We start from the raw sequence: 15,376 nt of genomic DNA, 5'->3' as shown, positions 1-15,376 counted from the left end.
CTTCTAGAGCTCTGAGCCTTCGATAGAATTTTAATAAATTGATCAGTCAAAGCCGTGACAACTTCGTATCGACCCCTGGATTTTTCTCGGCTCCTTCTGAGCACTCCGGGGAAGAAATTTGAGTGTGGCCAGTTCTAGGGGTAGGCCTAGCCTGACTTGGTGAATACTAGTTTATTCCCCCCCTAGAATTTTGCGTCACAACAGTTTAATACGAGTATTTATATCACATTGGCTTAAGATTGAATACTCGTCGGCCCTACAGAGTCATTCCAAAGGTTAGGCAAAATTTAACAAAACACTTTAACGAAGGTGAGGATGAAATAGCTCCTACTGAGCGTCTGCAGGATTTCCTGAGCGCTTCTAGAGCTCTGAGCCTTCGATAGAATTTTAATAAATTGATCAGTCAAAGCCGTGACAACTTCGTATCGACCCCTGGATTTTTCTCGGCTCCTTCTGAGCACTCCGGGGAAGAAATTTGAGTGTGGCCAGTTCTAGGGGTAGGCCTAGCCTGACTTGGTGAATACTAGTTTATTCCCCCCCTAGAATTTTGCGTCACAAGTTTGTCAAATATGTAAGGAGATATCACATTCACAATGACTGCTTCGGTCTTTGTCTGAGCCCCCGAAAATTTGGGCTCAAACATCTTTTTAATGAGTTTGGAAGTGCAATAAGACGTTTTAAAACTAAGTCCGTGCATTGCGGTATGGTAGGCAAAAGTCGCCTCTTTTGCTGCACATTGCAAGTCAGCTTCTGTGACATCAGTATTTTTAAAAAACGTTTTAATACTTGCCGAGGATGTTGCTTGATTGGCCTTTTTGTGTCTCTCACTCTCCAAGTGATTTTCTATGTCGTATCGTCCTCTATGCTCCACCGAAAATTCAGAGTTGCACGTCAAACATCTCACGCGGTCACTGCTGTTTTGACACAGTTTCAAAAACTTGTACTCTTCTTTTAATTTGTCAGTAAAAACACATTTTCGCTTTGGCATTTTGTACAGTTGAACTTACAAACTGAACACTATAATAATAGTACAAAGTCACTTAGAACATTAGGCACACAAAATAAGAGTTATTTTTAAACCAACTACCATGTAACCAACACAATATGAATACAAACAGTGCGAGTCGTCCGCTCTAGGCGCTGTGTGGATTGCGACTGTGAGTAACCTTGAGCTGGTGGCTGGAACAGACTGACACAGACAGCTGGCAGTGAGCGCGCAGTTCTGACAGTGTTACAAAGATAAGTTGCCGCGCTGCGTAAAATTCCCCAATTAGGCCACGTTTTCAGTTCATATTAGTGAAATCCGGACATTTCACAGATCCGGACACCAAACCGGACACGTGTTCCAAATCCGGACTGTCCGGACAAAATCTGGACGTATGGTAACCCTAATCCTAGCTGCTCCAACCTTGATGGACAGTGTTAAGATTTGTCATCCGATACAACAAAACACATGAAAACATTAATAAGCAAAACGGCAGTCCACAATTAAACAACTAATGGGTTAAGTTAACCCTTTCCTCTCCAATTACGGGAGGCCTATTTTCTCACCAGCTCCGAACATTTAATTTGAGCCAAATTTGCATATTTCATTTATTTACCAAAAAATAAATATCGTCTTGATTGATAGAAGGCTGGTAATCTTTTTCCAAATACTTACAAAAAAAAATAAAAAATCAAAATACAAGCATAAGTTAGTAGGCCTACATTGTCATAGTGACGGGCAGACCCGGCCCGACATTAGAGTTTGAGCCCATGACGAACGGCGGGGCTCCCCCGCGAATTGAGCGGAAAGGGTTTTTGCTTTAGAAATAATGTATTAGTTTTGGAATTTTTAGTACCTATAAGTTTATGCTAGTATTTTATTTGTGATTGTTGCAGTAAAATGGCTGGGAAAGATGCAGACACTGTTGTCAAACAAGGTTTTATGGTAAAACGATCTCAGAATAAGAAAAGATTCACTCCTGTAAACTTCAAACAACGATGGTTTGTTCTGACAAAGCGTCATTTGATATACTACGATTCAGATACAGAGGTTAGTAGGGGATAAAATAACCTACCTTAGTAATTTCAGATAGCCTAATAAAAAATAATAATAAAATTAAATAGATTACTCTAAAACCCAAGTTTATTTGAAGAAAATGTGTATTGAAATGTTTTTGCCTGTGAAAAGGTTTAATTTAATTTTCAAATTTCAGTAGGCCTAATTAAGTGTTATTAAGCCTGTGTGTAGTAGACTATTTTTTTAATATAAATTCAGGAAAAAATTACTACGGCGATTGGAGACAACTACCGGTATTCACACTTACCTGCGCACATTTTAACTTGTATATTTTTTTGGTGATATCAGGAATTCTAGCTTTGTCTATAAAGAATAATAGAACATTATGTGATATGTTTACTTACATGGGTTTTAACAATTAAAAAATAATACTTAACAATTAATTGTATCATTTACCAATTACTAATTGAGTACCTGTTCCTATGTATTTCTGTTTCTCTCTTTTACTAATGTCTGTGGATGGTGTTTTTATAAAGGAACTTAACAATATGACTGTGCAAATATTAGGCTACCAGTACTAAACATATTCCATTTTAACATAACTAAAAAGTAAGCAAATTTTGAACGGTTGCGAATTGTATTAATATCTTGGCTCTTGTTAGGCTTATAAGCATAAATATTACATTTTACAATTAAATTTTTTTTCCTATATGTAAAAAACTGAAACTTTGCTTCCAGCCCCAACTACGCCAGAGTACCTCTCAATCCTAAAGCAGTTTATGTGAAACTACACTACAAAAAGAATCGTGGAACATTTTGCACATAACTTGACTTGTTTTGTTGTCCCTTGTCCTATACAACATAACCCACATTTTAGCATGTTTAGCCTCTGGATCACGTAATTTACTAATAAAAAGGTTAAATACCTGTAGTACTGTCAGTGATCCTGGAATTTAGGTCAGCGACCCAGGTTTCGAACCTAAAGGTTCATTTTCAAGCAGGTACCAGTTAAAAACACATAATCCTCTTCATAACTGTGGAGAGTCGTTATAACACGTAAGACACGAACACGAAAACACTAAACATTAAACAAAATTGGCCAATTATAATACTGGTACGGTAGCGTGCGTGGTGTAGCCGGCAAAAGATGAGTCATGACTGGGCACGCGTACGCGTCGATGTCGGAGCGTGACGTATGTGCCCCCTCCCACTGCCGTCTTTGTCAGATCCTCGCCTTACACTGACACTGCCATCTATCATATCTATTGCAGTATTGTAAATTAAATTTGACTCGAAGGATAATTTTTCATTGAGCAAATGGGTAGGACTGTTTTTAGATGATCGGTATATTTATAATTTAAATATTTCCAAGGCTACTCGGACAAAGTTTGTTATAAGGGTCAAAAAAATGTTTTGACTGATTTAAATTTACATGTAACAAACATAAGAAAAACCTATGAATGTAAAAAATACCCTCGCCGCAGAAAACCTGCAGACTAAGCGAATTTCAACTTGTCTGAATACATTTTTACTCAAATATTTCCTTAAATAAGACTTATTCATTCCCAATTTTAATAACATTAGATTTAACGAGTGCTTAGGTTTGCTGCTACTGGGAAGGTAAAAAGTGTTATTGAGTATACATCAATAGTATAGAATGAAATAAATAAATTTGCCAAATTTTATCAACATATATCCATTAACAAGTAAACTACAACAGTTTTCATTTCCTCCATAAGATTAACATGGGAATTTTATATTAAACTTTTTTTGAATTTTCTCTGTGACCGTTAGGCATACAACAGCGCTTCAATATACTAAATTATTTCTTTTTTTAAGCTCTACAAAAGGGTTTGCAAATTTTTTTGTTATTAGGGTCAAAAATTAGAAAACCCCATTTTTATCCCATAAAACCCCCCATAAACCCCTGTTCCATGGTCCGATTATGCTGGTTCGCGAACTCGTTCGAATAAATGTAGGTTTACAGGTTTGTACCAAATTTCATCAAAATCGGATCAATTTTGCTTGAGTTATCGCGCTAACCATATATATATATGAATTCAAATGGATGGTGTTTTTGGCCTCTGAGGACCTCAAAACGAAAAAGTAAATCAGTCCCGGGTCTAGGTCTTACCATGAGACCTACGGTAATAGCTTATTCCTTATAAGGGAAATTTGCTAATATTCCCTATAAGGGAAATTCGCTAAAACTACCATCAATCACTACTGATCTAAACAATCTTTCTAATATGAAGAACGGTTGATTTTATAGTAAAATGTTAAAAACTTAAAACCCAATTACCCCTAATATCCAATTCCCCCTTCTACCCTATCACATTTACAGTGGTTAGGTGGAGTCTCAGTACGGCAATGTGAACTTTGTGCCAAGGTTTATTTTACCTGTGCTTCAGCCAATGATCTCTTCGTAGTGTCAAACTCAATAGTACTCATTTGGTCCAAAAACGTCAAGTTGCATGGTTCCTTGAAGTTGAGATCATCAATTTAGGCTCTAGATAATTTAAAAATAAAAATACACAAATATTAATTAAGTACATTTGACAGTAAAAATGGCCAAGGAAAAAATACACATGATTCGGTACTTGCGTTCCAAAAACTACACAATTTAGGCCTAGAAGTGTTTATATCTGATAATGAACTCGTGAGTTCTAAGTATGAAATAGTTGTAGACACTACAAATAGAAGGGATCGGTTGTCTTTATCTCAGGTAAAATAAAATTTTTGTTATCATACAGACATGACTCTACTTAACTTAGGTACTCGAAACATCAATGTAAAACCTCACTGTCGAGAGAATTGTAACTCTGTTCTTTTTCTTATTTATCCTCTTATTTTTCATTAATTTGTTGTTTTTACTGGTCCACGGCAAAATCACCATTTTGAACTCTTGTGCATGTACAATGTGTCACGGCCCAAGGTGTAATATATGCATGAAAATAAGCACAGAGCAAACAACCTCAAAACAAAATATTCAAATATGTCAAAAACTGTACCTCACATCTATTACCTCTTTGATGTTCTAATTAGGAAGAGATAGAATATATAAGACTAAGGCAATGTGTCGTGTAACCCTGTAACCCAAGCATTTATGTGTGTGTATATAGCATGTGATGTGATGGCTTGCAGGCTGGCGCACCAGGTATAGGCTGCTTAGACCCTCTACACCAGTTAATAAGGGTAGGCATCCCCACCTCTCACTGCATGACTTGGTGGTGGTGGTCTATGTTTGCACGTTTAATGTATTTGTGTTCCCGTCTTGCCAAATGAATTTACGTTACTGAACGATTTGTGCAGTAACTGACAGCTGGATGATCATAAATGTAACAATCCAGATGTTGAAAATTGTAATTTGTTTTGTACCTTCTATTTACATGTAGCTTTAAGATTTGTTGCTAAAGACATTATCGATATCGTTTCGTGAGAACAGTGTTGGATGGACGTAGGAATATAAAGTTAGGCTGTTATATTTGCTTGGTAGGGTCATTGAAGCATGAATGCAATTTTGTTGTGGAAAATATTTAAAACTGTTAATTTTTAGCTTGGCTAAAAACTAGTTTTAGATCCTTGCAATATGTCTAAGAACACAAACCCACATAATTTTATCACACTGTGTAGTTTGTCAGTTTTTACTTTCTCCCCCTATACCATAGTATATGGAGAAAGTATTGTTTTCGTCAAAATTTTCGAGTTTGAGTTTTGAGTGGATATATTCGTTTTGGGTCCCCCTGGACCCAAAAAAGTGGTTTTCGAAGTGATGTCTGTGTGTGTGTGTGTGTGTGTGTGTGTGTGTGTGTGTCTGTGTGTCTGGATGTGTACAGAGCTAGGGACTACACCTGTGGTCCGATTTCGATGAAATTTGGTATGTAGGTTCTAATCCATGGTATCTCCAGGCGTTTTTTTCATTTTTTTGAAATTTTGATTTTTAATGGGGATTTTCCCATAAAAACCCATAAAAAACCGGAAAAATCGAATTTTCTCAAAAATGGCCCGAACGATTTTGATAAAAATTTAGTATGTTGTAGCCCTTTAAATTCTGAACAAAATGGTACAAATTCCATTTCTCTAAAAATTACGGTTCAAAAGTTATGGTAAATTATGTTATTTTCCCATAAAAACCCCGTAAAATAACAAAAATAGGATTTTAGAAAAAAAATCCGGTTTTAATTTAACATAGTATGTTATGGTCCTTAAAGTTTTGATAGTTTTTTCATTAAAAAAAAATTAATTTTTATGGAAATTTTCCCATAAAACCCCATAAAATAACGGAAAAATAGGATTTTCCCAAAAACGGCCCAAAATATTTTGATAAACATTTGGTATGTTATAGTCCTTTATATTCTAAAGAAAATGGTACAAATCCCATTTCTGTAAAAATTACGGTTCAAAAGTTATTGTAGATTATGTTATTTTCCCATAAAAAACCCCATAAAATAACGGAAAAATCGGATTTTCACAAAACTGGCCCAAAACGATTTTGATAAAAATTTTGTATGTAGTCCTTTAAATTCTTAACAAGATTATACTAATCCCAATTCCGTATATTTACACTCACCGCTTACACAATATGATAAAGGTTGTTGACAAACTTATGGGAGAAAGTATGTGTCAGAATGCTGATACCGTTTATTTACATCCCAATACAGTACAATCTGTACTTGCATAATGTTTGCAATATGCATGAATTTAAAATAAATTTATAAGATCAACCAACAGGCAGATGAGATGACAGTAGAATTGTTAGTAGACTTTTAAAGGGGTATTATTTTATGTAAACGTTTCCAAGGCTAAATACATTTTGTAATGAATAATCGTAACTGTTTTGTTGAGAATTGAATGAAATATAAAAATTGTATATTTTGCTAAGCGATTGATTAGGTTGCTGTGCAGTTCACAGAAATCCTACTCAAGATTTTGATGTTATTTATCAATGTCAATTTTAATGCTTTAGTCAGTAAATAGCAAAATATTCTTCAGGACTATTGGCCAGGGAATATAGGAATCAAGTTCACCAGAATACCATCTGGCTCAACATTGCCACCTAAAGTTGGTTTATCATGTATTGGGATCGTTGTTGTCATGATAAACATCATGATGTTGTCTGCTGCAACTTGATAATAGTGTGTGATTGTTGTTATGATTTCTGCATGATTTGTTAGGCTTGAATTTTTGTCTATAGTAACATATGTGCTATTGTGTTTGGGAATGTTGGATGCTCAAAAATTAAATTATTGTTTCTAAGTTTGCACAGTTGTAGGCAAAAGGAATTCAAGATCACACCAAATGTAGCAGATGTCTTCCCTGCTAAGAGATGTGGCTGTTGATTGAGGGGTTGAGCCCCATCTCCATCAGATCTAGTGTACAATATTGAGGTGTTCTCCTGACTGTTGTGACAGAGCTTGGTTGGAAGGGCCCACCTAAAAAGTTGTCAGATTGGGTGTCAAGTGACGGGATTGTTGGATTTTTCATGATTGCACCTCAAATCAGAAATGTTGTTTTTCACCTATCCTTGCTGCATTGTGTCCATCATAAACTAGTTCAAAACAATTTGAAATTTTGTATTGTTAACACTTCTTTGGGCGCCAAGCAGGGGCAGGGCCAGTTTAACCCATACGCGAACTACGCGGCCGCATATGGCGCCACGAAAAAGTGGCGCCAACGGAACATTTTTTTTACATGAACAACGTAATTTTTTTTATTTTTGCTCAGAGTTCAAGTATTCAAAGCACCACAATAAAGGCATTTATTCTGTTTGTACCGACAGCACTTGAAAATTGTGTATATTTGTACAGCACTACAACTCAAGGACTCAATGCCATTTGCAGGCTCGATTTGAACTGAGCCAATGACTGAGCTGACGCTCGGCAGCAGCGTCAGCGCCAGCGCGGCACCTATGGGTTTCATTTCACGAATCACTCATGCTCGAGATAAGCAAGCGCGCAGCGCCACTTGTCACAACAAGAAACTTCCCCTTTCTTTCACTCCTTTCTGCCTCTGATCCTAGAGCAGAGCATTAACGTTGTATTGCACTCTTTTAGTTGTATACGTAGGCCCACGATTACTAGAAAAATACCAGTATGGATCATAAACATAAACAAATTACGCTATTAACCCGAATCCTACTAATAGCATTGAACATATGTTTTGGCAGTTCCATTTAAGCAATGTTTAAATAATGTTTATTTTCGGTCCAAAAACGTCATTTGTTTATGTTTATGTTTATTATGTTTATGATCCATACCGGTATTTTTCTAGTAATCGTGCGTAGGCCTATACCGTGTCGGTATCGTATTGGCATTGTTTTGATGATTCATGATTGTTGATAAGCGAATTATTACGAGTGCATTAAGTTTAATTTATAATTAGCGCATTAAATAAAAAGAAAGTATAAACTGAATTAATGAGTAAAACATATTCGAGTCGAAACTATGAAAACAATGGCAGAAAAAAAGAAACCGTCTGGCACTTATCATAGAAAGCGTAAGGCGAATTTGGAAGAGGAAGAAAAAAAAGCCAAATCAATGAGTAGACTTTTGTAGAAATCATCTGGTGGCGAGTCCAGTCAGCCCAAAGAAGTCACGATAGAAGACGGCAATGACGTAGGTATTTATTTATTTATTTTCGAAGGAAAGATTAAAACAAGCAGCTGATCACTAACGGCAAACATTGCGTCATTGCCGTCTTCTATCGTGACGTCATGCTTGACGAGCATTACATTACGGCCTGTTTTTTTTCGTGTGTCCTTGGTTTTGCTATAGTTTATATGATGAGTAAAAGTGTATAAATGTCACATTTCTGCGAATAATAAACAGCCTTTTATTGCAAGTTAGTATTCTTCTACCTAAACTTAAAAAAAAATTCTTCCCAAAATTATTGGGAAAAAATTTACAAATACGGTTAAGTTATGTTCATGGGTTTGGGGGGGGGGGGGAATTCTAAGTGGCGCTGATTTGGGTGTTTGCTTAACTCTGAAAAATTCCTAGAACCGGCCCTGAGCAGGGGATTCCTCCGTAGCCTAAATAGATTTTTTCCTGATGTCAGCAACGTGTCATTTGCTGTACCATGCCTATTTCTAGGAACTGGATACAACTTTCTGTTCACCTATCTGCTCCCTATGTCATAGTGAGCAGTGGTTTTCTTAGGTAATGGGTGAAACTACTTGTGTGCCTGCAATCCTGTTGCAGTTCAGTGACGGTTTTACTTACATCGTAGCATTTGTTCGTGAGTTGTTTTCAGAAGGAGTGTGACAAAAAACATTAATTAACATTAGTGAATAACAACCTGAGCGGATCAAGAGAAAGCTGACAAAGAGATCGATGACAAAGAAGGAACAAGTTTTTTTAGGAGTAATAAAATACATATTCTTAACAAGTAAATATATAAATGGCAGTGCAATTTTCTTTTGTAACAGAGATACTGATTTGTGTCTATGGGTTAAAAAATATATTACCTTTAAAGCAAATAGCATTTTATTATAACTTTAAGAAAACCTCCTATAGTGACTGGTGTTCAAAAGTGTAACCACTTAATGTAGGTTTAAGAGAACAAAAAATTAAAATAGTTACAATTAAATCATTAGATGATCCGTGGAAGCCTAAACCAGCCAAGTACTAATGTTAAGGATTTTAATCTGTGATATAATTTGTTTAAAAGATTAATACACTGCAGTATTCATAAAGAAGCCCCTAAGATAAAAGCAATAGCTTAACTAGTTTATCACACCTTGTGTTGCAAAGTTTTCAATTATGATTGCAACAGTCCTCTTGGTCATGAGATTGGGACACTGTATGGCCTGACTGATTTTGCTGTCATCAGGCATCAGCTTGGTGCCATGTGAACTACTACTTTAAAGTGGGATCCTAAACTATAAAACGGGGCAAGGGGCCCTTGGATCATAAATCCTACCTATATTGAATCAGCCAGAATTAAAATTTCAAAAATATCAATATTTTTTCTCAAACTTAGCTTTATTCTGTCTTTTAAGAAATGACAGCAATAAGTAAAATAATAGGGTGTCCTAAGAGAAGAAGTTTTCCTTACAGACTAAATAAAAACAATGTATTTATTTTTATCACATAATTAGTGTAGTATTCGTTCAGGTGAGATGATTCATGACATAATTTTGATTTTTTATGTAATTATAAGTATAAAAATTTAAAAATGCCTTTAATTACACTAGTTTCTATTTGTCAAATGCCAGCTTGTCTTGGTCTAAAAATAAGGAGCTTTAGGAGGATGCAGAATTGAGGAATATTTCATTGTTTATATTGAAGGTCAAGAGTAAATTGGTGGTTTAAGCCTCAAGATGGCTGTTAACTGCAGATTCATTGCGCATGACAGCAAACGAGCATTATTGTTCTAGGAAAACTTACGAAACAACTGTGAATCGTTTCTATTTCAGAACCTTTGTCATAGCCATTGGTTTACATAAAACTGCATTAGTCTTTTTTTGGGTTTCAAAGATTTTTTTGGAAGAATTAGATTTCATTAGTTTTTAGCAGAACTTCTGTGATTTATCAAACTTAAAAATATTTAAAAATTACAATGGAATACCTGATACACAATAACTCTTTGTGTGTTAAAATTTAAGTTGTTGGTTTGATTTTTTTTTCAAAAAACACACATCTAGGACACAATACAATTTATATTAATGTTTTCTTATTTTTTATGAGTCAGTAGTAGGTTTTACACAGTTAGTCAGACAAAGCCACAAATGTGATATTTTGCCTAAAATCAATAGGATCTGTCAAAAATCTATTTCAAATGTATAAAATTTGTATAGGATAAATAATAATAAAAAAAATAATAATTTAGCTGACAAGCCATTTTAAAAATAAATAACAAATACAAGAAAGGTAGCTAGACTAATTGAATATTAACTATGACAAGCCTAATAGACACATGATTTAACGAGTTTTTGCTTTCAGCACATACACAATAGGGGTGCAATAAGAAAATATATGCATAAGAAAAGAAGAGAAATAGGTAAATATTAAAAAGAAGTAACAAAATAAATAAAAATTTAAACTTAAAAAGCCGAAAATGAAAAATAATTACAAATATAATGAGTTGCCCAGTGAGAACATAACAGCTATGTAATAACAAACAATAGCCTTTGTATGGCAACTATGACTAGAAACGGTTGAAAAGGCTATGAAATTGTTGATGTGGACACTGTTGTGTGACTCAAAGATCATTCGGGAAGTTACGGTTTCAGACACATAGGTGAAGTCTTCTAACATTGTTGTTCTTGAATGTAGTAACAGAGTAGTAGGCCTAATTGAACAATGAACATGTCTACAGAAATTGAAATGACATTTCCAAGGCACTGTATTCAATCCAGGTAGGAATTCAGCTGGTAGTTGGGCCTCAACTGTCTCATTAAAAAGAAGCCCTATGAGTGTGTTCCAGAGAAACAGTGAAATTAGATAGCACCTACAAGTTTATCAGAGTCAACATGACAGTTCAGCAGGTTTAAAAGTAAATGTGCATATTGAATATATCTTCTGGAGGAGAGGGAATGGGGACCAAGACTATTAGCCATCAGTGTGATGGGACCTCCTTGTGATATCAAGATGTGTTCCAACCATTCTGAGGAAACCATGCTTGACATCCTCATGCTCTCAGCAAAGAGTGAAAAGGAGGCCAGACGACTGATGCATATCGTCGGCTAAACTCTAATAACACGTATCTACAAAATCCTAACTTTTCACAACAATGAAAAAACTGTTTCCTCTTAACATTTTGGGCTATATATACACTATATTATTTTATAACGATGCAATATAACTAGCATGCTTGATTTAAACAGCCTTAATGTAATTTTTTGTTTATTTAACAACAATAAAAAATAAAACCTAAGTTACGTGTTATTAAAACTTCATATTGTTTAAGATACGTGGTATTGAATGTTATCAGAAAAAACATTTTAAATTATTGATCATGACAAATAAACCATAAACATGTGTTGAAGGACAAAAATACACAGAATTGAAAGTATTAATTGGTGTATTTAGTTCATAGGTCAAATAAAATACAGGATAAAAAATACCAGTACAGTATAAGGTCAAATAAAATACATGATAAAAATATCATTACAGTATAGGGTCAAATAAAATACAGGATACAAATACCAGTACAGTATTAAAAAATCGGAAATAGCTTGGCCCTAACTTTCAGTACTGTTATAAAATCACTTGTTATTGATAAAAAAGATACGACATTATTTGAAAAAATGTTTAGCCTATCATTTTAGATTTTTAACTACGCCTTCTTATATGGTAAGGAATCGTAGAATTGATGGTAATCACTGGGAATTACAGTCTTTAATTCCTGGAGATGCTTCCACTTTGACTCTGTTAAAGGAAGTCTATGCTTAAACAACTGTGAAGGTTGCATGTCTTTTCCTACTTTGGCTGGCCTCCTCGGTAAATCTTGTAATTCTTCATCGAAGTTAAGCTTGTATTTAATCCTTACTTCTTTCGGATCATATTGAAGGCAATGAATGTCTACAACAACTGGGTCGCCCTTAGTCCGTCCTGGTCTGATTGAATCGTAGTAGGATAATTTACTAAAGTCTTTAAAAAAATCATGGGTGAGGTATTTTGTGTTATATGGAAAAGGCTTCTGCCTAGCCTCCTGTGTATATTTAACAAATTCATGTGGCACGTACACTTCTTTGCCCTTTAGTCTTTCTTCGATTTTTGCATGAACAAAGTCACCCTCCATATGAGTGTGCCCCTTTATCAAGAACTTTTGGGACACTTGTACATTATTTTGTACTGCAAAATGTAACAGCGCGTTAGCCAAAATCTGGTTTCTATTTTGGTTTGTGGCACCATCGGAATATATGATGATGGGGCGGATAGGGCTCAAGCAATGTTCTTTTAGGTAGTCTGTAATGCATGTAGCAAAAGTATTGGCTGACAGATCTCCCTCTACTTCGTTAAACCAATAACACGTACAATGCTTGGTGGCTAGATTATAGACCGTGTAGTTGTGTGAACAAAGTTTCGTTTTATAATACATAGCGCTAGCTCTTGTGAGAGGTGTCAGCTTCACTGCTTCTACATCAACAGTCAAACAATAAATTTCTTCCGCAATTGCTCGTTGTTTATCTCTTTCTTTTTCATCCCTAGCTCTCTCTTTTTCTTTTAGATGGTTATCATATGTTTCCTTCGAAATATTCCCAACTTTGAAAGAAGAACATACATCACATTGATCCTTCTTTGGAACATATATAGACAAATTTTTCCTTTCAAAGACACTCATGAATAATGTTATACTACCCCAAGGTTTTTGATTAGCTATAGCATATTTTTTAAATTCATTGAACATTGCTTTTTTCGATTCCCAAACTGGTTCAAGGTATAATTTTTTGGACGACTTCCTACAGTAGTGTGAAGGAACTTTTGGAAGACTATCCAGCCATTCCTCTATAACCTTTTCCTTTTCACTTCTTCTTCCATGTCTTGATCCATCGTTTGCATTATTGTTAGTATTAGTAAGATCGAGGTTTTCATTAGCTGCTTCTTCAATCAAAACACTATCTTCTTTATCCAGCCAATTGTGTGTCATCCACTCTTTTAAAGCCAAGGTATTTAAAAAAAACTTTTTACATACCTGCTTATTTTCACCTCTCAGTCTTAAAAAGTACGTAAATGTACCCTTTCTCCTGCTATTACCAGGGTCCCCTATAGTTCTTCGTTTAGGTTTTGTTCTTGTAATAAATGAATTCACAAACAATTTTTTTTCATTCCACGACAAGTCCCAGAAATTTTTAAAAATACTCTTCCGATCTTCTTCAGAAAATTCACCGCAACGCCTCTTTTTATTAGCATTGCAAATTTTGGAGTTACACTTTGGGCCCAGTTTTCTTTCTTCTTTTTCTCCACCTTTTTTAACTACAATCTTATCACCAACCATTCTTCTAGTAAAGCCAGTATACGTTTGCCCAGTCATACGACGATGTTTATTTCTATTTACCTCCCATTCAGAAGGCACAGCTTTCTTGCTCCTTTTTCTTTTCCTACCCACTTGGGCCTGTGCATCTTGTGAGCTGTTATTCTCACTTAAATCACCAAATTCTTCTACCACAGTCCTCTGATTTTCTTCTGATCTTTGGTTTGTCTCTATCGTTACATTCTGCTCTCCGGTATCTTCACTGTTTGCTGTAGGCCTACTATGTTCTGAATCAGAACTATTCCCGTCACTTGCAGGAAAAATGAAGTCAGGGTCATCAGGATCTTCTTCCATATCATCAAAATCATTAGGTGAAACACGATGTGTATTGTTAATGTTACATTTACTTGATCTTTTAACATCCACTTGCTGATCTGATATGATATTATTGTTTGCACTTTTTTCAAAAGAATCTTCTGTTAAAATAATTTGTTGTCCAACAACATCGCTTATGTTCAAACCATCTTCCAGAACCACATCAGCCTCAATGAGATTAAAATTTTCTTCAAACAAGTGTGGAGTTAACACTTGATCTTCTTCAGAAGTAGGCCCAGTGTCAAGCTCTTGATTCAGTGTATCATCGTGCACTAACCCTGTAATTAAAAATCATGAGTTAGTGGCCTATCTGTAATATATTTTTATGTTTTCCACAGTTCACCTGGAAAGACGTTCTTCCAAAGGTTTTTAAAATCCCAAATCTAAACAAATTAATAGATGAATTTAGTACGGTGTTGAATTTGCATTCGGTGTTGAATTGTTAAGAGGGCCTTAAGTGGCTAGCTGCATCCACTACAGCATAAATCAATGAAAGCTGTAAACAGTTACATTGGAAGTCAGTATTAACTAGTAGGCTTCACTGAAATTCCATTAAGAACTTAGCGATTACTAAGGAAACCTAATGAACATAATGAAAATAGGTACAGTATGATGAGTGGCTCATTCGGTTTTTAACTATAGAAATGTGTTTTATATTGATATATAGGTTAGGTTATCAATATTCTATTAATCTATAATTCAATAAAAAAAAACTTAATGAAACGCTTATGAAATTATCTCTATGAAAATCAGTCAAAGGTTTAACTTATTAACATTATTAGACTGAACATTATCATTAATAATATGGTTTTGTGTTAAAATAAATGTAATACTTACGCACTGTATTTTCAACCATCAATTGATTCATAATATCGTCAATAAAATCATCTTCGCTTCCCGTTGGTTCAGTCATTTTCCTTGATAGGCCTACTAAATATTCCTCAAACTTAATTTAAAGTTGAAAAGTTTTGTTGCTGTAGTATTGAATACCACGTATGCTGCATCTGAAACAAAAGGATTGTAAACTACAATAACACGTATCTTAAAAATCAGTTTTGGGCAACTGTTTTGGCTTGGTTATTT

General features: G+C 35.0%; 2 protein-coding genes across 5 annotated transcripts in view; one reads left to right on the top strand and one right to left on the bottom strand.

Annotated features, from left to right (window-relative positions):
• Positions 1-15,376, top strand: part of LOC128985460 (tyrosine-protein kinase Btk29A) — a 90,240-nt gene that overhangs the window by 13,318 nt on the left and 61,546 nt on the right. For 3 of the 4 annotated variants that reach the window (XM_054404951.1, XM_054404950.1, XM_054404954.1), the window contains exons 2-3: positions 1,882-2,035; positions 5,147-5,197. In XM_054404951.1, the coding sequence (XP_054260926.1) occupies positions 1,886-2,035; positions 5,147-5,197 (201 nt within the window). In that variant the 5' untranslated portion in view covers positions 1,882-1,885. The remainder of the gene's footprint in view (positions 1-1,881; positions 2,036-5,146; positions 5,198-15,376) is intronic. The other variant, XM_054404952.1, reaches the window with a different exon arrangement.
• On the bottom strand, positions 11,999-15,284 carry LOC128985459 (uncharacterized). The gene is made up of 2 exons (XM_054404949.1): positions 15,131-15,284; positions 11,999-14,571 (listed from the first exon to the last, which is right to left on the bottom strand). Exons 1-2 carry the CDS (start codon positions 15,204-15,206, stop codon positions 12,281-12,283), a joined length of 2,367 nt encoding a protein of 788 aa, XP_054260924.1. The 5' UTR covers positions 15,207-15,284; the 3' UTR covers positions 11,999-12,280.

Source organism: Macrosteles quadrilineatus, unplaced genomic scaffold, assembly GCF_028750875.1.
Source record: "Macrosteles quadrilineatus isolate MER2022 unplaced genomic scaffold, UCM_ALF_1.0 Scaffold_2__2_contigs__length_208266976, whole genome shotgun sequence".
Taxonomy (NCBI): Eukaryota; Metazoa; Arthropoda; class Insecta; order Hemiptera; family Cicadellidae; genus Macrosteles; species Macrosteles quadrilineatus.
Note: the sequence above shows the minus strand (reverse complement) of the source record. Positions and strands in the feature narration are given on the sequence as shown.

What these genes read in the sequence shown, in the direction of transcription:
- LOC128985459 (XM_054404949.1), bottom strand. Translation starts at nt 15,206, where the DNA reads ATGACTGAACCAACGGGAAGCGAAGATGATTTTATTGACGATATTATG. An exon ending in GATGGTTGAAAATACAGTGC is followed by an intron (nt 14,572 to 15,130) that starts GTAAGTATTACA and finishes TTTTAATTACAG; the next exon opens with GGTTAGTGCACGATGATACA.